Source organism: Hyla sarda, chromosome 1 (assembly GCF_029499605.1).
Source record: "Hyla sarda isolate aHylSar1 chromosome 1, aHylSar1.hap1, whole genome shotgun sequence".
In the NCBI taxonomy this organism is placed as follows: domain Eukaryota; kingdom Metazoa; phylum Chordata; class Amphibia; order Anura; family Hylidae; genus Hyla; species Hyla sarda.
In genome coordinates, this window is record NC_079189.1 from 242506384 (window position 1) to 242529529 (window position 23146).

The 23146-nt window shown below is 42.5% G+C and overlaps 1 protein-coding gene across 3 annotated transcripts in view; it reads left to right on the plus strand.

Moving 5' to 3' along the window:
- Positions 1 to 23146, plus strand: part of MFSD12 (major facilitator superfamily domain containing 12) — a 153888-nt gene that overhangs the window by 19447 nt on the left and 111295 nt on the right. For all 3 annotated transcript variants that reach the window (XM_056569647.1, XM_056569638.1, XM_056569631.1), the window contains exons 2-5: positions 2831 to 3041; positions 16934 to 17057; positions 22708 to 22905; positions 23020 to 23112. In XM_056569647.1, coding sequence (XP_056425622.1) covers positions 2831 to 3041; positions 16934 to 17057; positions 22708 to 22905; positions 23020 to 23112 — 626 coding nt within the window. The remainder of the gene's footprint in view (positions 1 to 2830; positions 3042 to 16933; positions 17058 to 22707; positions 22906 to 23019; positions 23113 to 23146) is intronic.

The window sequence follows — 23146 nt, forward strand, 5'->3', positions numbered from 1 at the left end:
ATTCCAAATTCCAAAAAAGCGTATTTTGGTCACTTTTTATACCATTAAAAAGTGATCAAAAAGTCTGATCAAAACAAAAATCATACTGATAAAAACTTCAGATCACGGCGCAAAAAAATGAGTCCTCATACCGCCCTGTACGTGGAAAAATAGAAAAGTTATAGGGGTCAGAAGATGACATTTTTAAACGTATACCTTTTTCTGCATGTAGTTATGATTTTTTCCAGAAGTGCGACAAAATCAAACCTATATAAGTAGGGTATCATTTTAACCGTATGGACCTACAGAATAATGTGTAATTTTTACCGAAATATGCACTGCGTAGAAACGGCCCCCAAAAGTTACAAAATGGCGTTTTTTCTTCGATTTTGTCACACAGATTTTTTTTTCCGTTTCGCCGTGCATTTTTGGGTAAAATGACTAATGTCAATGCAAAGAATTGGCAACGCAAAAAATAAGCCATAATATGGATTTTTAGGTGGAAAATTGAAAGGGTTATGATTTTTAAAAGGTAAGGAGGAAAAACCCTGAGTCCTTAAGGGGTTAATGGCATACCTTGAGTGCCGGACATCTTTCTTACTTGGCAGCAGAAAAAAGCAGGAGTATAAATAATCATGGCTATATACGGCTGGCCATCATGATTCTAGGTGTAACTTTTAATTTCAAAGAGAAAAATGGTAGAGAGCCTCCTATAACCCTGGCAACGTAAGACTCAAGCTGCTCAAATAACGCCTATACCCTAGTGCCAGGCAGTATACCGGTTCATGCCAAAATTTGTCTTCCTGCACAGTATGAATTTTTCCCATACCACAATACCGGTTGGGGACCCCCCCCCCCCCCAATGAATGATCAGCTGCAGCGGCTGTCACTGCATCGGGGAACTAATCATATGTGACCCACGGCCGCTGTTCTGCTTCTTCTCACCCCCCCACCGCCAATTATCAGCTCACTGCTCTGTCTCCCACATCAGGGAACTAATCATGTCACCCGCGAGCGCTGCTTCTCTCACCCCCTCCCCCCAAAAAAAAAATCAGCCGCTGCATTGTACTGTACAATCCTGTGCCCGGGCTGCAAAAATAAACAAAATTAAACTTGCTCTCCTTCCGACAGATGGGAACGTCCGAGCAGTCAGCCTATCACCGGCCACAGTGATGTCCTGCCTCGGCCGGTGATAGGCTGAGCCCACTGTCATGTAAGTTATGGCAGTTCCACTGTTAAATACCGTGGAACCGACATAACTTAAAATATAGTGATACACATTTTTGGTCATACCGCCCAGCTCCACTATACCCACGGTGCCAAAAAGTGTTCCTATTTTTTTTTTTTTTTTTTAAAGAAATTGTGTCTGAGTCGTGAATATTGGAATAAGGTTGGTTTTGTGTGTCTAATTTGTATAAAAAATAAATAAATAAATAAATAAATGTGTGTATGTTTACACTAAACCAATATTCAGGAGACTGAGCCCCAATTTCTTTCATTTCATTTTATTTATTCAGTTTTCTCTAGAGATGTTTTTTTATTTTATTTTTTCAATTTTTATGGGGCATTCCTCTGTACAGCAAGACCCAAGGTAAGTCCAGCCTGGGCACTCTTTATCTAATGGCTGCCAGACAAATTGAGCAGGTAGATGGAAGCCAGGTGTTGGGCTGTGATGATGGCAATAGTTGGATTTAGGCTTTTGCAATGATTGGGCGGGGGGGGCACTAAAGCCTCATTTGTAAAATAACAGGATTATCTGGCCATGGAGAAGGACTATGGAGATAAAAAGGGATGGCCGAGAATCCTGATGACAGCCCTTTCTAGCCATGTGCTTATCCACACCTCTGTTCTGCTGACAGGTCCACTTTAAAGTTTAGTAAATCTGATAAAACCAGTCCAGGCAGTCGGTATGTCTGGTCTTTGAGAAGACTATTTATTTGCTGTAATAGTTATAGGTTTACTGGATTCATGTGCTGTAGTTTGCTTGTTTTTTGTATTTTAAAGGGTAGAAGGGGTGGGAGAGAGGGAAAGAAACAGATGAGAAACGTCATGTGTTTTTTACTCCATATGTTTCACCTGTGACATGACTGATGCTTATTCATGGTAAAAATGCTAATGGTTTTTAAAATGGGCTTTTATTTTTTCCTGCCCTCCAAGATACAAAGGGGCATCTCAGTAGTTGCACAGCAAGATCACAAACATGGTATAGACTGGACAAGGCTGCACACATGGTGATACCGGTACACACCTGGCTAGGCAAGTTAGAGGATTTTCTTTCAAGGTTTACAAAATTGGATTTCGTCTACACACAAGCAGAGGACATAAGTGATGCTGTGTGTGGTTTTGCAGCTCTGTTCTAATGAAGTAAATGGAGCCACGTTGTAATGCCACACAATCTGAGGGCAGCTGTGATGAGGACATTGTAATGCCACACAATCTGAGGGCAGCTGTGATGAGGACGTTGTAATGCCACACAATCTGAGGGCAGCTTTGATTTTCCCCAGAAAAATCTGGGTGCTAGGACAGCTCAGACTCTGCAGAAAGAATAGACTTGTCTATTGCCTATCCTTTCACAGGAGGTTTACTAGCCATAGGCAGTGTCCACAATATGCACATAGCAGGGAGGTCTTATGTGCAGTAAACACTAATGCCGTGTTCTGCTAAATATTTAGAAAACCAGTGCAAGGCAGATCTGGCGTAGTTGCTAATGTGTGTGTGTGTGTGTGTGTGTGTGTGTGTGTGTGTGTGTGTGTGTGTGTGTGTGTGCGCGCGCGCGCGCGTATATTCTTTACCTACATTGTGTTTTGACTCTTAACCAATATTCCGATATTTATTTTTTCCCTCCTCTTAGGAACCTTGAGTGTTATTATCTCATTTCCTTTCATCTTTAACCCATGCTTGGGTTGTGCAGAAAATACACCACAGTGGGCTGGCTTGATATACTTTATCCCATTCATCATCATTTTCCAGTTTGGATGGGCAGCTACACAAATCTCTCATCTTGCATTAATTCCAGACCTTGCTAAAAATGAACACGACAAGGTGGAGCTTACCGCATTCAGGTATGTTATTTTTATTTTTTCTGGAAGGCAAAGTTCTAAACTAATTTGCAAAAATGTGGTATTCATTGGGCAATGTATACCATAATATTTAGCTTTTTTTCAATTTGGCCCTTATTACAGTAAGCGATTATCCATTTTACCCGGTGTAATAAGGGCAGCCATTAGACATAAATGTGCAGATTTGCTCGCCTGCTGATCAGATTCTTTTGACATGTTTGACAATCTCTCTGTGCAGTAAGGGGGTATGTGGCAGAATGCAGCAAAGGCCTTGATCCAGTGACCATTGCGTTTAAAAAAATCAACGCTGGTTTAGAGATTTGGAATGTTAAAGGGTACCTGTCATCAAAAAAACTTTTGATATATTATAGGTTAATGTATGCAGAATAACTTTACAATTGCATGTTATTAAAAAATATGCTTCTTTCTATTTAATTTTCCACTTTGAAGAAATGACCACTAGGGGTCTCCCTACCAGTCCTGGCAGCAAGCATTTCAGACTCATGCTGGAGTCCTAAACACTACGAGCTGCCAGTCTGCGTTTTTCCACAAAGGAGAACACTCAGAGCTGCCAGCCTGCTTTGTTCACAGCCTGTTTGGCTGTGAACAAAGCAGGCTGGCAGCTCTGAGTGTTTAGGACTCCAGCATGAGTCAGAAATGCTTGCTGACAGGACTGATCGGGAAAAATACAATAGAAAGAAGCATATTTTTCATTAACATGCTATTGGAAAGTTATTCAACATTCATTCATCTAAAATATATCAAAAGTTTATTTGATGAGAGGTACCCTTTAAATGGACATTCTAAGGGTATGTTCATATCTGGCAGCTTTTTGTGTTTAAAAAAACAAAACAAAAAAAGATCTTTCACACATCTGCAACATGTAAACCTACCCTAATTCTAACAAGACACTATGGGGGAGATTTATCAAAACATGCGCAAAGGAAAAGTTGCCCATAGCAACCAATCAGATTGCGTCTTTCATTTTGCAGAGGCCTTGTTAAAAAATGAAAAATTAGTTGATTGATTGCTATGGGCAACTGGCCAACTTTTTTCTCTGCACAGGTTTTGAGAAATATATACATTAAACACGGTTTCATATACGCCATGTAAAATGGTTTTTCTCTATCTAGTTTTTACACTGTTACTGTAGCTACATGATAGCCTACTTTATTGTTGCACACTGGCCACATGATAGAACTGAAAAAGACAGTTTTCAATGCACCTGTCCTTATGGCATCATAACAAAATCAGAGATGGAAAGGCCTGGAAAAATATCATAATTTTAGACATCATGAAAATGATGAGAATACAATTTAAATACGAACAATAAATATAGGAAAACAGTCCTACTAGGCTGGGGATGAAGGTAAAAATCTAAGAATGTAAGAGGAATACCTAGGCTTGATTTATGTTGAGCTCCCATTTATTTTTTTACAATTTTAAATTCTACAAAGAGCAGTATGCATTTCTGTCTCTAGGGGCACTACAGGGAATAGGTTTTAAGTTTGGTCGTGACTGGGCCCCATCTTGTTGGTTTTCCAGTAGTTTGTTTCCATCCTCTCAGATTGGCCTTAATTAACATTTTATCTATCCGATTCCTGATGTTCTCCCCATCAGTTAATATTTGTATTTTTTTTTTTTGTTGACTAGTTCATTGGCTTTCTGTTCCTTCTCTCAGCAAAATGTTATGACTAAAATAATTTTCACTCTGGTTTTTTAAAATTTTTTTTTAAATGCCCCCTCCCCAATTTGCTAAATTGCTTGAAGATTGTGGTGTAATGTTCCAGTGTGGAGACATTAAGCTTATTTCTTTCCATGTATATCCAATCACCTCCTAGTTTATGTTCTGTAAATAAGCATTAAATGGAGGGGGCGGGTTTATGAAGAAATTGTCCAGGAATAGAGGAATTCACAAGCACACTGGACAGTCTAGGGGTGTAAGATGCTAAAGTATCCAATGTTTTTTTTCTTTACTTCGCACTGATAGCATGCTTTCCAGACACTCTGAGACTACACTTTATCCTCAGGAGAGCTGAAATAGTGCATTATAAGGGAAGGTTTAGCATAGACCAGTGCTTCTCAAATGGTGGGGTGCGCCCGGCTCCATAAAGGGGGGCTCTTTTGACCTCGGCAAATACTCGCAAGCGGCTTCCCACACTGTCGGTTGCCTAGCAACTCTACGGCTGGAGAGAGGGAGCAGCGGGGTGCGATCACTGGATTGTCCCAGCGCAGCCCCAGTAGCAGCCAGACGCGGAGGACCACGTGACCGTCAACGCACATGACACATGCGGAGGACCCATGGAGACATACAGGAATCAATACGCCGGTTCCTAGTGCCACTCACAGAGGAGAGAGAGCAGGACGCCGGCATGTCATCAACGCAGTCGCAAAGATACATCCGCAGTATCACCAGGTAGGAAAACAAGAGCTGAAGCACAGAAAGAACATAAAGAGCAGGGGTCAAGGAGAGGAGGTAGTACAAACACAAAATCTGATAATAAAACTGAAAAGGGGAAAAGAAATAGTAACCAGGGGATGGAGGAGAAAAAAAGAATACAAACTAGAAGACAGTACGCTGGATCAAAAGGAGGAGGGGGGAAGGTGCAAAAAGACGCTCTGCAGGTAAAGTTACTAAGCTCTGAAGGTAATCTAGATAAAAAGGCATAATGGCAGGAATGCAGTGGAAGGGGTACAAAGCACACCGTAGGAGGATACCAATAATAAGGGTCAATATCCATTACAGGAGCCGCAAGTAGATACGACCCCCCCCCCCCCATACAATAGACCACCCCCAGGTTAAGCTAATAAAGCTATTCATTGTAAATTGATCCACATTTTATTTTATTTATTTATTTTTATCCTCATATACGTTCATAAGGATAGTGTTATGCAGAGGTGTACTTATAACAATTTTATAGACAAATGATACTATTTACAGTCACGCAAAATTTTTCTTCCTGGGGGGGGGGGGGGGCATGACAGAAAATAATTGAGAAGCACTGGCATAGACTAATATTGGTGTGCCAGCACTGGACTTGAAAGTGAGTATGCTATATTTTTATTATATTCCACTTCTTCCAGACTGTCATGTGCTTTATTTCAGAAACCCCTTGACTGTAATGGGATTTTAGTTTCACTTGACACTTTATCAAAACCTTTTAGCTTCCCAAGCAATCTCTCAGCCAACCAGGTGTCCAGGAGAAATGTGGTATGTCGGTAGTTCAGAAGAACGGTCATGCTTGAAATGCAAGGACTGCTTAAGTCAGAACAGAGTCCCTCTTCCATAGCGTCTTTCAATTCTGGCTTATAGACTGGAGGAGGGGGGGGGGCACTTGTAATAAGACAGTTCCTTTTTAATTAGTAATACATTAAGTCAGTTTTCATGTTACTCTGCAGGGATAACAAAAATAGCTACTACTTACAGGGATGTGGAAATCCGATCGCCCAGGACATGTAGTTCCGGGTGTCGGGCAGGTGAATTTTTCATAGCTTTAGCCCTGTATCGGGCAAGCAGGGTTGGACAGAATAAAACTTTATTATAATGCCGGTGTGAGGTGCAGGAGCGAATGCAGACTTGCATGGGACGCAAGTCTGCACCTCGCATCGGCGCTCAGGGTGTATGGAGTCAGCTCCTGACTAGTGCCCGCTCCATATTTGGCGGCCCCTGGCTGATTTCAGTATTAGCTCGGCATGCGGCGATTGCTGCGGCCGGCTGTTAACCCTTTAGATCACGATCCCCTGTGGAGGTAGCCGGAGGGCTTACCTTTGCCTTCATCATTTTCATTGGTATCATTTTTGTTTTGATGGGACTTTTATCTATTGTGTATGCAATCAACCGGAATTTAACATTTTATTAGTTCAAACATTTACACACGCGGCGGTGCCACATGTATGTTTTTTGATTTACATATAATTTTTTTATTTTATTTTTATTTTTTTATGGGGGAAAAGGGATGATTCAGGGGGCTATAACATGCAATCTTGTGATTTCATACACTCATTAATGCTGAGCCAAAGCTTCACTGAGCTGCTGGCAACATTGGAGCCCCTTATTGAGACTCCATGATCAACTTTGATCGCAGCATCTAAAGGGATAATGGCAGTCATTGGCCCAATCGATGCCTGGCATTAACAGGTTAAATGTAGTGTTGCAGGGGTGGCTTTAAAGGCTATACAGTAGGCAAAGCTGAGAATTTACTCCGGTGAAAACAATCTTTTTTTTTTAATTTTTTTATTTTTTTTAACAGGTGCCAGAAAGTTAAACATTGTAAATGACTTCTTCTTCTATTAAAATATCTTAACCCTTGCAGTACTTATCAGCTGATGTATGCTCCACAGGCATTTCTTATAAAATTTTTTATTTTTTTTTTTGTCTGCCCACCTTTTGTCTCTCAGGAACGGTCAAGAGCAGGATAGGTTTGCTATGGAGATCTGCTCCTGCCTTTGACAGTTCTTGAGGGTTAAAGGAGATGTCCGGTGCTCGCTTTTTCAATCACATAAAAGAGTAGTGCAGTGAAACATAACATCCCCTACCCAAATGATAGGGGATAAGTTATAGATTGCGGGGGGTCAGACTGCTGGGACTCGTGTGATCTCCTGAACGGGGCCCCAACAGTCTACCAGAAGCAGCCATTCTGACCCCCTCTGAAACCTGTGGCTGACATGCCCCTTCCATGTAGCTCTGTGATACATGCAGGGGGCATGTCAGCTGCCGCTCCATGCGGGGGGGGGGGGGGGGAAATGGAAGGGTCGGCAGGCCTCCTTCCAGCAGACTGCCGGGGTCCCAGTGGTCGGACCGCCCCCCCCCCCACAATCTAGAACATATCCCCTATCAAAAGCATATGTGATAAGTTATGTTTCACTACAAAACTCCTTTTAATAGCAGTGTCTCATAATTACATGCCAAACAATATATTGGCCCTCATTGTCTATGCCAGATTTTGCGCCAGAATTGAGAAACTCTGACTAACTCCATTTTGCTAAGAGAATCCGAAAAAGGGGCGTGGCTGTCGGAAAGGGGGCGTGGACACCAAAAAGGGTGTGTTCCTGACATTTTCACAAAAACCCAACATATTTACTAAGGTTTCCCCAGAAAATGTGGGGGATTTCAGCTGAGCATGTGTTAAAAAAAAAAAAAAAAAAAAAAAAAAAAAAAAAAAAATGTAGGGAAACCTTATTAAATACTGCGGAAAATGAATTGTAGGTAATTAAAACCTACACTCCACTCTTAGTAAATAAGAGCCCTTAAGTTTAGTTTGGTGATGGTACTATTTAAACGTTTCCATGGGTGAGGTTTTGTTATATGGAAACCTTGTGAAAGCATACAGATTCTCCACAACCAAACTGTGAAGCGGTGACTAACCGTGGTCCTGAGAGCTAAAAAATCTCTTTTGTACCACATGTTACACACATGCTTTCTGTTGCCTTCAGTGGTTGGCGGCTTACACAGCTGTGAAAACCTCAGGTTGAATCTTGTGTGTAATATGCAGGTTGACCAAAATTTAAAGGGGTACTCAGGATAGCAAAAGACATGTGTTGTCCCCTTGTAGCAGAACCAACTATACTGTAATATACACTTATTACCTGTACTGAGCCCTCTATTATTAATCTCCCAGAAACTTGTTTCTGGGCCAATCACCCTTGCCCAGTGGCAGTGAGGTGGTATGTGTGTGAGATAAATAAAATACACACATATTATATTCGCATTGATCAGTGTATGCATAGCACAGCATTGACCAGGGTTATCGGCGCTCCTTTACTACTGCCTGCCATGGCTGGCTGCAGTATAGGTGACTGACAGCGCTGTAAGGGACCTCCAGCTAGCCAAGGGTTCCAGCTATGACACATGCTCAACAGAGAAGTGTTTCATAGTTCAGGAGGGGTTGCAGGGCAGACAGATATTTGGGACCTTTGCACAAGTACTTGTGCAAATCTCTGGCATCTGTACTGATACCAGTATCTGTATATCTCTAGGTGTACCCCTTTAACTTTTAAGCCTTCCACTGGAAACATAGAGCTAGGAAGTTATAAATGCCACACTAGTCTACATATTCAGGAAGTCAAGAATCTGCAGGACAGATGTTGCAAGTGCATTTAACACCTTGTTGGGTGGATGGGGTATCACTTGAAAGGTCAGTTTTGTCACACATGCAGCGTGTGACAAATCTTCCTCTGTCAAGTTCTGAGATCCACTTTTCTCTCTTTTATTTTTATTTTTTTTATTTTTTTTTAAGATTTGCAGGCAAAGAAAGATGGTGTGGGACAAATGTACATGGTGCGCGCTCACTCCTGAGCCTTGTTGTGCGTCCGCAGAGCATTTTATGTCCACGTATGGGATATTTCTGCACCCAGGAGAAAATTGTTACTTACTTTTTTTCCATAAGAGATAAAAAAAATGGGGCAACACCAGCATGTTAGTGTGTAAAGAGAATTTTTTATTTTAATTTTTTTACACTTACATGCTGGTGTAGACCCCCAACTTTACCTCTTCATAAGGGGTAAAAGGAGAAGCCCCAAAGATTTGTAATGCAATTTCTCCTGAGTACGGAGATACCCCGTGTGGTGCCCTAAACTGTTGCCTTGAAATATGACAGGGCTCCGAAGGGAGAGAGCGCCATGCGCATTTGAGGCCTAAATTAGGGATTTTTATAGGGGTGTACTCGGATGCAAGCGTTACACTTGCCTCCTCCACCAAAAATGCTGTACGTCATTTTTTCCCCAAACATAGTGCCTCCAGCTGTTGCAAAACTCCCAAAATGCCTGGACAGTCAATGGCTGTCTGGCAATACTGGGAGTTGTTTTGCAACAGCTGGAGGCTCCGTTTTGGAAAAAACTTGTACAAGACTATAACAATTATTTTATTTTATTTATTTATTTTTTTATTGGGGGTGGGGGGGAGCATGACAGTGTAAGGGTGTAGTGTATATGTAGTGTTCTACTCTTTAGGGTTAGTGTAGTGTTTTTAGGGTACATTCACACAGGCGGGGGTTTACAGGGAGTTTCCCGCTGCAGGGGAAAATTTGCCGCATCTCAAACTTGAAGTGGGAAACTTGCTGTAAACCCCAGCCCATGTGGATGTGCCATGTACATTCAGGGGGAGGGGGCAAAACTACAACTCCCAGCATGCACTGGCACACTGATTGAGAAACACTAAGTTAGGGAACAGACAATGTTTCCCAACCAGTGTGCCTCTAGTTGTTGCAAAACTAAAACTCCCAGCATGCCCAGACAGCCGAAGGGCATGTTGGGAGTTGTAGTTTTGCAACATCTGGAGGGCTACAGTTTGGAGACCACCACACAGTGGTCTCAACTGTTTTCTCTTCCGGTTGCATAACTACAACTCCCAGCATGCCTGGACAGTCTTGGCATGCTTTGGATGCCACTGTAGCCCTCCAGATGTCCATTCAAACAGTGCCCTTCCAGATGTTGCAAAACGACAACACCCAGCATGCTGGGACTGTCCATGCATGCTGGGAGTTGTAGTTCTGAAACATCTGAACCTCCAGCTGTTTCAAAACTACAACTCCCATCATATACTGACAGACCATGCCTGCTGGGAGTTGTACTTTTGCAACAGCTGGAGGCACACTGGTTGGAAAATCTTCAGTTAGGTTGTTACCTAATTCAGTATTTTCCAATCTGTGTGCCTCCAACTGTTGCAAAACTACAACTCCCAGCATGTACTGATCGTCTAAGGGCATGCGAAGAGATGTAGTTATGCAACAGCTGGAGGTACGCAACTACAACTCCCAGCATGTCATCGCCACCTGCTGCTGCTGCCGCCGATGATAACCAGCGCCGGAGGTTGCTTACCAACGGTTCCCCTTGCTCTGCCCAGACTACAGTGGGTGGGTAGAGAGGGGCACCCGAACTTTAACCCCCCCCCCCTGCCCCGATCTGCTATTGGTCGGTTGCTTCTGACCACCTCACTCCTGTCCCTACAGAGGGACCATGGGTGTCTTGAACACCCCCCGACTTTCCCTTTTTACCTTCTTGTTGTGTATCTCATTTTTTCATGGGGAGGGTGATAGTCTGTAGGGAATATCAATATCCTGTGTGACATTCTTAGTATGAGAAGTCCATTCCTGCTGCACTTGCTTGTTCCTCCAGTTAGATACCTTCAAAGTGTCTTTTTTTTTCTCTTTTTTTTTTTTTTTTTTTGCAGGTTATAGGTAGAATAGGTGGTTAGCACTGTGAGGAGACTTCCCCGGCTCGTGGCGTCTCAACCAGCTGATGTTCCCCCAAAACTTGTCAATGTTAGATTGCTGTATGTGACGTCACTACAGAGCTCAGGATGGACCAAAAATGTCTCCAGTGCATTTTGGAATGCTTATATCTTCATCAGGGATGGCATTGCATTCGTCCTGGGACTTCGTTATTGAGATTAAGCATGTTTACTCTCAGAATATAGAAACTACTCCGTAGAACATTCTCTTATTAAAGTCTCATACAGCACTGTTGCTTCATAAGTACAAACAGGCCTTTCACTGGTTTCTCCCCTTTTACACAATGAATTGGCCAGTTTTAAAATTGACAACCCAATGTTTTAACTTTTGCGTATGAAGGGCCACACTTGCCCAGGGTTTGAGATCTTATCATGGATATGCTTTGCACCTTTCCCTGTGGATAGGGGAGAATTTTTTTTTTTTTTTTTTTTTTTTATTGCCAATGTTCTCCATTTAAAATGAGACAGGTCAAATTAGAAAAATGGACCTTGGTCCTTTTAAAGCAAAAATTGGCCACATCTAAGCTGGACTTTTCTAAGGCACTTAATACCGTGCTACACAATAGGTTAGTACATAAAATGAGGATGCTGGGACTAGGGGAGGGTATGTAAATGAGTTGGCAGCTGGCTGTGATTGGAAACAGAGGGCGGGTAGCAGCAAAACTTACTCTGGTTGGGTGAAAGTTACAAGTTAGGTACCGCATGGGTCAGTACTAGGTTAACTCTTCAGTAAGTTTCATTAATGAACTTGAAGAGGGATTAGAGTAGAATATTTGCAGATGATGCTAAACTGGGTAAGATGATCAGCTTCCCCCAGATCCTGTAATATGTTATCTGAAGAGTTAGGCACAGACTTGACAAATGAAGTTTAACGTGGATAAATGTAAGGTTGTGCACTTGGGCATTAAAACAAAATGTACAATTATGTGCTAAATAAGACACTGGGTAAAATTACTACCAAAAAGGAAAGGGGGGGGGGGGGGGGGATACTGGTGGACAGTAAGCTTAACATTAGTGATCAGTGCCAGGCAGCTGCTGCCAAGGATCATAGTCATGGGATGTATTGAAAGGCATAGATGCTTGTAACAGGGACATAGTTTTGCCTCTGTATAAATCATTAGTCGCACCACACATGGAATAGTGTCCAATTTTGGACCCCTGTATATAAGGACATAGCTCAACAGGAGAGGGTGCAGAGGAGGGCAACAAAGATACTTGATGGTATTGGAGGATTACAGTATCAAGACAGGTTATCAAGATTGGGGTTATTTAGTTTAAAGAGCACCTATCACAAACTAAACTTTCCCTAATCTCCCTCCCCATCTGTCCCTGACTCTTACTAGCTCTATCCCTGAATTTATTTTTGTTTAAAACCCCATGTGTATATACCTTTTTCATAGCATCTTCGGTAGCTCAGTGTTGAGCAGTATACGAGGGCAGGAAGTGGGTGTGGCACGTCATCCGAAGCCTGGCCGGGCCAGCATCCACCCTTCCTGTATGCTGCGCTCCCTTTCTGGAGTGCGCATACAGGTGGAGTACAGGGGAGGGCTGGTGTGAGGTGGATTTTTGCGCCCCCATCAATTCTTGTGTCCACTCCTCCCCCAGCTCTCCTAAGATTTCCAAAGCTAGAGCTGGGGGAGGGCAGAGCAAGGGGAGAGAGAAGGTACACGCCCCCTCCCTGAGCTCCCCGAGCTGAAGACGCAGATCTCATGGAAAGCCAGAGCAGGGGGAGAGAGGAGCAGGTCTAGAAGCCAGAGCAGTGTTCCTCATCTCCCCTGCCTGAGCTTTGACTTGACTGTTTACTGTACATGTGCTGGGGATTCATACACTGCAGGGACTGGGAATAAATCTCTGCCTGGGGATTTCTGTGAGGAGGAGGAGGAGGTGGGGGGGCCGGTCCCGGTTATGTGTGTTTATATTGGGAGTTGTAGTCCCTGTTAGGTGGGTATGTGTGTATATATATAATATATATATATATATATATATATATATATATATATATATATATATATATATATATATATATATATATATATATATTATAATACTGGCAGTTGTAGTCCCTGTTAGGTGTGTGTATGCTAGTTTCCCAACCAGGGCATGCTGGGAGTTGTAGATTTGCAACAACTGGAGACACCCTGGGAAACACTGGTGTATGCCCTGTATCTGTGTGGTGAACTACAACTCCCAGGAGACTACCGAGGCAGCTGCTGGTGATATACCACAGACTGAAGACTCCTGAATGACACATGCTGGGAGTTGTAGTCCCTCGTGTGTGTATTCCAGTGTTTCCCAACCAGGGCTGAGTTATATTAGTGTGCTGTGTAGAACGCAGGTTTCCTCGGGCTGCAAGGGGGAGGACGAACTGCACGGGCTGGCTTCCACTTTTTCATGGGGTGTTCATTAGCCCCATAAAGGGAACATAGAGATGCACGGCGTCCGTACAGGGAAGCGGAGATGCACGGCGTCCGTACAGGGAAGCGGAGATGCACGGCGTCCGTACAGTGGTCTTTATGTCGGCGTTCATTGTACTGCAGCTTTGAGAAAATAATGTCCGGAGAGACGTACAGGAGAAATAACTCTGTAGAATGTACAGTTTCATCCGTTTTCTCCTCCTTCTCAATTTCTCCAGGATGAAGATGTACAGGCTACTGTGTTATTCCTCCTGTACGTCCCTCCTGACATGACTTTCTCTCGACGCTGCTGTGCAATGAACGCTGACATGAAGACCACTGTACAAACCCCGAGCATCTCTGCTTCCCTGTATGGACCCCATGCATCTCTGCTTACCTGTATGAACGCTGACATAGAAATGCAATGTTCATACAGTGAGGTTCATGTCCTGTACAAACCCCATTCAGGTCTGTCCTTTTTTATGGGGCTAATGAACACACCATGAAAAAGCGGAAGCCAGCCCGTGCAGTTCGTCCTCCCCTTGCAGCCTGAGGAAACCTGCGTTATACACAGCACACTAATATAACTCAGCACTGGTTGGGATACACTGGCATACACACACAAAAGGGACTACAACTCCCAGCATGTGTCATTTAGGAGTCTTCAGTCTGTGGTATATCACCAGCAGCTGCCTCTGTAGTCTCCTGGGAGTTGTAGTTCACCACACCGATACAGGGCATACACCAGTGTTTCCCAACCAGGGTGTCTCCAGGTGTTGCAAAACCACAACTCCCAGCATTTCCTGGTTGGGAAACTCTGGCATACACACACACACCTAACAGGGACTAAAACTCCCAGCATATGCACACACATAACAGGGACCCCCCTCCTCCTCACATAGAAATCATCCCCAGGCAGACATTTATTCCCAGTCCCTACAATGTATGAATCCCCAGCCCGTGTACAGTAACCAGACAGAGCTCAGGCAGGGGAGATGAGGAGCGCTGCTCTGGCTTCTAGACCTGCTCTGGCTTTCCATGGAGATCTGCGTCCTCAGCTCGGGGAGAGGAGGGAGAGGGCATGTACTTCTCCCATGGAGATCTGCATCTTCTGGAGCTCAGGGAGAGGAGGGAGGGGGCGTGTACCTCCTCTCTCCCCTTGCTCTGCCCTCCCCAGCTCTAGCCCTGCTGCTTCTATCTTGCAGAGCCACGGGTTTGAATTTTTCACCTAACAACGGCAGAGTCGGGAGCACGCTCCAGTCTGTCTGACAGGCGGGGAGCTGCGTGAGTATGCGATTTTGGACTCTGCTGCCAGGCCAGCGTGAGTCCGAAATCACTAAAAAAAAGGGACTCCTAGGGAGAACTCTAGTGGACAAAAGTATAAACGCAAAAAAACACAAGTATACTTTTTTAATAGAACCCAACTAGAAAATTAATCTATACATATTAAACAATAAAATAAGAAACAATTTTTTTGATGAGGTACTCTTTAAAGAAAACGATAACAATGTACAAATATATGAATGGACAGTACAGCGATCTTTATAATTAGAGAAGAGCGAACTTCCAGTAATTCAATTCGTCACAAACTTCTCGGCTCGGCAGTTGGGGACTTTAGCCTGCATAAATTAGTTCAGCTTTCAGGCTGGAGACTCTCCTAGGACTGTATCCACCTTTTCCAGCCGACTGGAGCACCTGAAAGCTGAACTAATTTATGCAGGCTAAAGTCAGCAACTGCCGAGCCGTGAAGTTCGTGACTAATCAAATTACTGGAAGTTCGCTCATCTCTACCGGTAACCGTAACGGAGAATACTCTACATCTAGAGGAAAGGTTTCAACATCATTACACAGATTTTTACTGGAAGAGCAGTGAGACTATGGAACTCTCTGCCATGTGATGTCTGACTAAATAAAAAAAATAAAAAATAAAAAAAACAATTCAAGGGGGAGCCTGGATGTTTTTCTGGAAAAATTATATTACAGGTCATGGATACTAGATTTATGTGGCTAGAACATTGCTCCAGGGATTTATTCTAATCGCCATATTGGAGTCGGTTAGGAATTTTTCCTGTCATGGGGCAGTCTGCATCAGCGTCATAGTTCAACCTAAACCCCACTATGTTGATCAATGTGCACTCCTTTTCAACCTTACGACCTATGTTACTATGTAAGCTCCATATTGTCTTACCGCACTAATCATGTATAGAAGCATAGTTTTGCTGAAATTGGTTAAGAGACAGACTACTTTTAAACCTATTCCTGGCTTTGGTTTCAAAAACTACTTTAAAAAAACTTGCTCATTTGGACATTGCCCTAAGGATGTGTTCCAATGTTCATTAGTGAGCATGTATGAAGATGTCTGATGTTTACTGTACAGACTGAGAAAGTCTAATTGTTCCTTCTCAGTCTTTCCTCAAAAAAGGCTCAGGCAAGCACTTCTGTCTTTGTTCTAGTGATGAGTAGGGGTCTGCCTGCTGAGACCCCCACCGATCACTAGAACAAAGTATTTCAGACCACTTATGACATGGCAGAAATTGTGATGTACACTTTAACTGCATAGTTTGTTATATAGAAGCTGCCTTTTTTTTTTTTTTTTTTTTTCCACAGAAAAAAACATGGCTTCAAATAATACATCACTACTTTCTGGGCAGTTTTTTGGTCTGGGAGCTTCAGAGCTGCCCATGCCACTTAGCTCCTCAGTGTGCCCCTTCATCTCCCCCCCCCCCCCACACACACACACACACACACACACACACACACACACACACACACACACACACACACACACACACACACACACACACACACACACACACCAGTGCCTCTGGGTACCTTCTTGTGGGCTCTGCTAGACAGTGACCTGTCCCGACTCGGCTAATGATGGGCTGAGCAGCAGGGTGATATTTTGGGTCTGGGTGCCTGGAAGAAGGCCTGGTACTGTCTAAATAAATCACACTGACCCTCATACTTTCACCGGCTGAAGCAGGACATCGCTGCGGCTGGCTATTAGCTAAGTGCATATAGGTGTTAGCTTAAAAAAAAAAAAGAAAAACACTGGAAAACCCCTTTTAAATTGCTGCTGAGACTTTATCTCGTTGTCTGAAATATTTCTGCCAGAATATTAATAATTAAAAGTTTTATTTTCATACAAAAGAATTTCTTAAGCTTGGACTTTATTTATTTATTTTTTAAGGAAATTGATAAACCTTTAAGGGGTTTTTAAGTTATTTTACTTTTTTTTAAATATCTTATTCTGTCTCCCTGCAATTTCACAGGTATGCATTTACAGTTTTGGCAAACATTTCTGTATACGCAATTGCTTGGTTGCTTTTGCACTTTGATCCGGCTTCCTCAGAAGATGCACAGCATTTGGGGCGGCAGGATACTTCTGTATTCAGGGTATGTTAAAATTGGAAACAGATGCAGATCTGTAATCAGTGCTTCGCTTGTTTTTAATAGAGCCCAAAATTCTGTACATGCCTTGTGAAGTCGGTCATGTAACATTGACTCATGATAGTTATAGGCCTCTGGGCAAACTGAGGATTATAACATGTTGGTAAAAGAAATTACCCAAATGACATTAGAGATCTTAGTAAATCTACAGTAATTTTACGCAAGACTGGGATAAAAGTATATCCTATGAAGATAATAAAGTCAGAATTAGAACTTACCGATAATTCAGTTTTCATGAGTCAATCACGACAGCACCACATGAGTGCCCCCTATCTGCATAGAAACAGAAAGCACAAGAGGTTAAAAAGGCCCCTTTTTCCATACTCTGTTAATACATTACTAAGAGTAGATATTAAATATACATGTACGGATACATATAAGAATAAGGGTGGAAATAGGTGCTGTCGTGATGGACTCATGAACTGAATTATCGGTAAGGTATAATTCTGACTTTTCAGATCGTCCACTCATGAAAGCACCACATGAGACATACCAGATAATGTTAGCTTTAGGGAGGGACCACGGCCTGCAGCACCTTTTGGCCAAACCCAAGGTCCTGAGAAGAGTCCACTTCCAGCTTATAATGCTTGAAGAAAGTGTGCAGAGAAGACCAAATTGCCGACTTGAGTCATCTGGAAATTGAGTTTTTTTTTTTTTTTTTTTATGCCTTCTTCCCCCGAACCCCCCCCCCCCCCCCCACCCCATGTGGTCCTTGATACTGAACAAACAGGCTAGAATCTTTTCTCCAGGTCTTAGTAATCTCCAGATAATGTAAGACTGCTCTCCTGACATCCAATTTATGGAACTCCTTCCCTCTTTCTGTGCTAGTCCCAAAAACAGAGGAGGAAAATTGTCTTGAGACCTATGAAAATTTGATACAACTTTTGGGAGAAAGGCAGGATTGTGTTAGAATAATCTACTCTTGGAGTACAGTAATGTAAGGATAAATCAATGAACAAGGCTTGGATTTCACTTACTCTTCTGGCAGATGTGTTTGCCAGTAGAAAAGTTTTCCAGGTAAGGAACCGGATAGCTGAATCTGACAAAGGCTCAAAAGGACATTTAGAGATGATAAAACAATATTTAAATCCCAAGGGGAAGTAAGATTAGATAATTTGTCTTATTCTGGATATTGCTGAAAAAAAAAAACTTTTTGACCAATTTGTGTTCAACAATGCTGACATAAAAAAACAGCCAAGGGCTGCTGCCTGAACCTTTTAGTGTACTTAGAGATAAACCTGGATCAAACCCATCCTGCAGGAAATCTAATATTCCAGGAATATCTGCGTTAAGATCTGGAGGAGAGGAGCCACACCAGGATAAAAATGTCTTCCATTGTTTAAGGTAAATGGAGCAAGTAGAATCCTTTTTTACTTTTTAGGAGAGTGTCAACCACCTTTTTTTAGAGAGACCCTTTTGTTCTAACACAAGCTTCTCAATAGCCAGGCTGCCAGCTGAAGGTTCTTTAGCTCTTTTTGGAATAGAGGGCCCTGGGACAACAGATCGTCCCTCTGAGGAAGAATGGGTTCCACAATGGCAAGTTCTTCTTAGTAGACTAAACCAGCTTCTCTTCGGCAACATCGGGGCTATGAAGATGAATTTCCCTCTTCCTAATCTCACCTTCTGGAGAACTCTCATGATTAGAGGAATTGGTGGAAAAGCATAAGCAAGGTTGAACAACCATATTTGTTGAAGAGAATCCCAGAGAGAACCCGGAGGGAGTGGATGGAGAGAGAAGAAATGGTGGACTCTGCGATTCTTTAGGGAAGCAAAAAAAGTCAATTTCCGGAAGACCTCACGTTTGAGTCGGAGAGAGGAAGACTTGACCATTCCCCTGGATCTAGAATATGGCGACTTAGGAAATCGGCGCCTGGTTGTCTACTCCTTTCAGATGTACTGCAGAAAGGTAGGGATTAGAGATGAGCGAACTTACAGTAAATTCAATTCCTCACGAACTTCTCGGCTCGGCAGTTGACGACTTTTCCTGCATAAATTAGTTCAGCTTTCAAGTGCTCCAGTGGGCTGGAAAAGGTGCATACAGTCCTAGGAAAGGGTCTCCTAGGACTGTATCCACCTTTTCCAGCCCACGGGAGCACCTGAAAGCTGAACTAATTTATGCAGGAAAAGTAGTCAACTGCCGAGAAGTTTGTGACTAATCAAATTTACTGTAAGTTCGCCCATCTCTAGTAGGGATGTTCCAATCTTTATTTTTTTATTTTTATTTTTTTTCCTGTCCGCAGCTTGTTCCAGAATCTTATCTGAGACTGGGCCAAACAGTTACCCTGGAAAGGAATACCACAAAGTTTACTCTTTGAGGTAGAATCCCACTGCCAATTTTTAAGCCATAAGGCTTGCATGACTGGGTCAGAAGGTCCTCCAGATTGCCTGTTCTGTCCAACTCAATCAGTTGAGGCATCGACTAAGAAAGCTGTAGCAAGTTTTAACATTGGTACTGATGATGATAAATCCTCTCGAAGTTTTATTAGATGACTTTCTAGTTCTAGCCAGATGAACAAGGTTCTTGCTACTGTAGTAAAATTGGGGTTAATCTGAGCAGAGGAAGAGCTCCACAATTTTTTTTATTTTTTTTTAATTTTTTTTAAACAATCTGTCCATCTTACGGTCTAAGGGATCTTTTAGTCGAGAGCTATCCTCAAATGGTAAAGATGTCTTCCTAACCACTTTTGATACTTGTACATAAATTTTTGGAATTTTGTTCCAAAATCTCATATCTTCCTCTTAAATGGAAACCTGGAGCAGAATTCCTTGGAAAGTAGCAGCCCTTTCTCTGGTTCTTTCCAGATCCTTAATATTGTCATGAATGTTGAACACCTGGGGGGGGGGGGGTGTGTTTGTGTTTTAGTTTTTTCCAATCCCGCAAACATCTTGAATAGAGGTAGACTCAGCGGTTTCAGGAATTTTCATGGCATTTCATAGCATTGTACAGGGTTCAATGACTTCACCTTCCTCTTGAGAATTGGAACCCAAAGAAACAATAGCAACCTCAGAATCTGAATCAGTTTACAAGCACAGTGGCTTTTCGTCTTTTTAACATAGGAGGATCCAGGAAAGAAGGAAGATCTGGCATATGGAACAGATCAACCGGTGGAGATTGATCAACAAACGAAGCTTTAGGCAGAGCCGCAGCAACAGAAGTTTGAACTTCAGATTTAATAGAGCGAAGTTCCTCCAAAAAAGACAGGGATTCCTGCTGAATTAACCTATCCATACAGGCTTTAAATAGGGGTCTATTATAGCCTTAATGTAATAAATAGCTCAAACCCCCCTTTTTTTATATTTTTTTTAATTTTTTTGGTTTAACTTTGGATTCTTTTTCCTTAGATTTCTTCAGGGCCTCCTTGTCTCCCTAAAAGAGGAGAGAAGGAAACCCATAAGAACAGGGAATTCTTTTAAAATCAAAGAATTTAGCGCCCGCATCCAAGTCCCGGCGGTAAAAAAAAAAAACCCTGCTCCATAGGAACAGGAAACACTGAGGTAGTATGGAGGGAGGGGCATTTTAACCTCTTGAGATTGCCCCCTATCTGCATAGGAACAGAAAGTACATGTGGTGCTGTCGTGAGTGGACGATCTGAAAAAAAGGAAATATAGGGACAGAAGGTTGCCACCAATCTTTCTGCTTTAATCTACTTTCTATGCTTTATACTCGTAGTAATAGCAGGGGTTTGGCTTTTATACTAACATTAGTAATGGTTAAGTTATGCCACCTACTTACATCCATGTGCTCCTGCTGTTCACCACCACCTTGCTACCCTGTCCTCCTCAAACACTGGTGACCCTGTCAACAGATGCTCTTCTATTCTTGGCTATCTTATGGATGGGATCGCTGTTCAGTGCCAAGAGATCAGGCAGTAAGAGGGCTGGGCTTCTCAGATCTCTAGAACAGGTCAGAGTGGGAACACTTGGATGTAAGTAGGTGGCATAGCTTTAATAGTGGCATACCATTATTCATTTTTAGGATAATGTGGCCAACTCCTATTAAGTAATCAGTGTTTTAATGTAAAAATATTGGTTTTTCTTTTTAGGGATGCTCATTGATTTGTACCTAAAGACAAATGAGTGTGTATATCAGAGCAGCATTTCATTCTGAGGCTTTTTCTGTTTTTAGACTACATAAATTAGCCCTCCTTTCCAGTGCATGTATTGCAGGATAACTTACCAGGAAAGGTTAAAGGACCTTAACATGTATAGCTTGGAAGAAAGGAGAGACAGAGGGGATATGATAGACTTTTAAATACATAAAGGGAATCCACACAGTAAAGGAGAAGATTATATTTAGAAGAGAAACTACCACAAAAGCATAGTTTTATATTGGAGGGGCAACGGTTTAAATGCTTTTTTGAAGTATTACTTTACTGAGAGTAGTGGTTGCATGGAATAGCCTTCCTGCCGCAGATGTAAGTGCAAATATAGTGACCGTTTTAAACATGCATGGGATAGGCATAAAGCTATCCTTATAAGAAGGATCTAATCACTTTAGTCAGGATACTGGGCAGACTAGATGGACCAAATGGTTCTTATTTGCCGACACATTGTAGGTTTCTATGGCGAACTCCTAATTAGTAGTGTTCTAACTGAATTTGTTCTCTAAAAGAACAAAAACTTGATAGATATATAATATACTGTTTCCCCGAAAATACACCCTACCCCGAAAATAAGCCCTAGCTGGATTATCGGGGTGGGCTGCAATGTAAGCCCTACCCTGAAAATAAGACCTAGACCAGTGGTCTCCAACCTGCGGACCTCCAGATGTTGCTAAGGAACCGGCCTCACTGTCCTCCGTTGTTCTAGCTGCGGTCCTGGGGATGGGAACGTCATAGAGCCTTCAGCCTTTCACCGGCCACAGCGATGTCCCGCCTCTGCCGATGATAGGCTGAGCCCACTGTGATGTAAGAAGCAGGCCGGCTTCTTACATGACGGTCGGCTCAGCCGATCATCGGCCGAGGCGGGACATCGCTGCGGCCGGTGATAGGCTAAAGGCTCTGTTACGTCCCAACACCAGGAAGCAGCAAGAACAGCGGAGGGACCATGAGGCTGGTTTCTTAGCTACGGGGGAACGGAGGACGAAGGTAAGTTAAAGTTTGTATTCCTGTGCCCGGGCTGCAAATATTTGAAAAAACAAAGTACAGCGCATCGGCTGATAATTATTTGGCAGAGGGGAGAGAAGCTGTGCTCGCAGGTGACATACGATTAGTCTCCTGATGTGGGGTGCAGCACTGGGCTGATAAACCGGAGGGGGGGGGGGGGGGGGGGGGGCAGAGCTGTGCCCATCACATGATAATGTGGGGGGGGGGGGGTGTAAATAACGTTAAATACTGTGGAACGGCCGTGTTGTTCAATGTACATACCGTACTGTAAATAAATAAAGCCCTACCCTGAAAATAAGCCCTAGTTTGTTTTTTGTGACTAAAATGAATATAAGACCCGGTCTTATTTTCGGAGAAACACGGTATATAAAAATATAATAATTTTTAAACCATAACAGAGTAATCAAATTCACTTTACACAACCAGACATCTATAGTATGGCCTTCCATTCTGAGAATTTTTTATTAAATTTTTTTTGTTTCCTGCACTAGACACTGGCCCTCATTGTAGTGGGCATTGGAGCATTTTTCTCCCTAATATTCCATATTGGAACAAAGGAGAACTCAGGTTTTCAACGCCTTCCAGAAACAGATGATCAAAATGGAGATCTTATTCATAAGCAACTTTCCAGCTCACCAGAGCCATTGGTACTGTGGAAGCATTGGCTTTTAGAACCTTCTTTCTATCAGGTAAATTGTCTGAAGTGGTGTTAATATGAATGTGTAATCTGCAGTGATATTGTTTTATGAACTTTTGTTTTTTTTCATCTTACCATGCTTGTTTTTTTTTTGTTTTTTTTTTAGGTGGCTTTATTATATATGTGTACACGGCTCATAGTAAATTTGTCACAGACATATATAGCTGTGTACTTGACCTATTCTTTGAATCTTCCAAAGGTAAGACTGAAAAAAATCTGTCTTTTTAATTTAC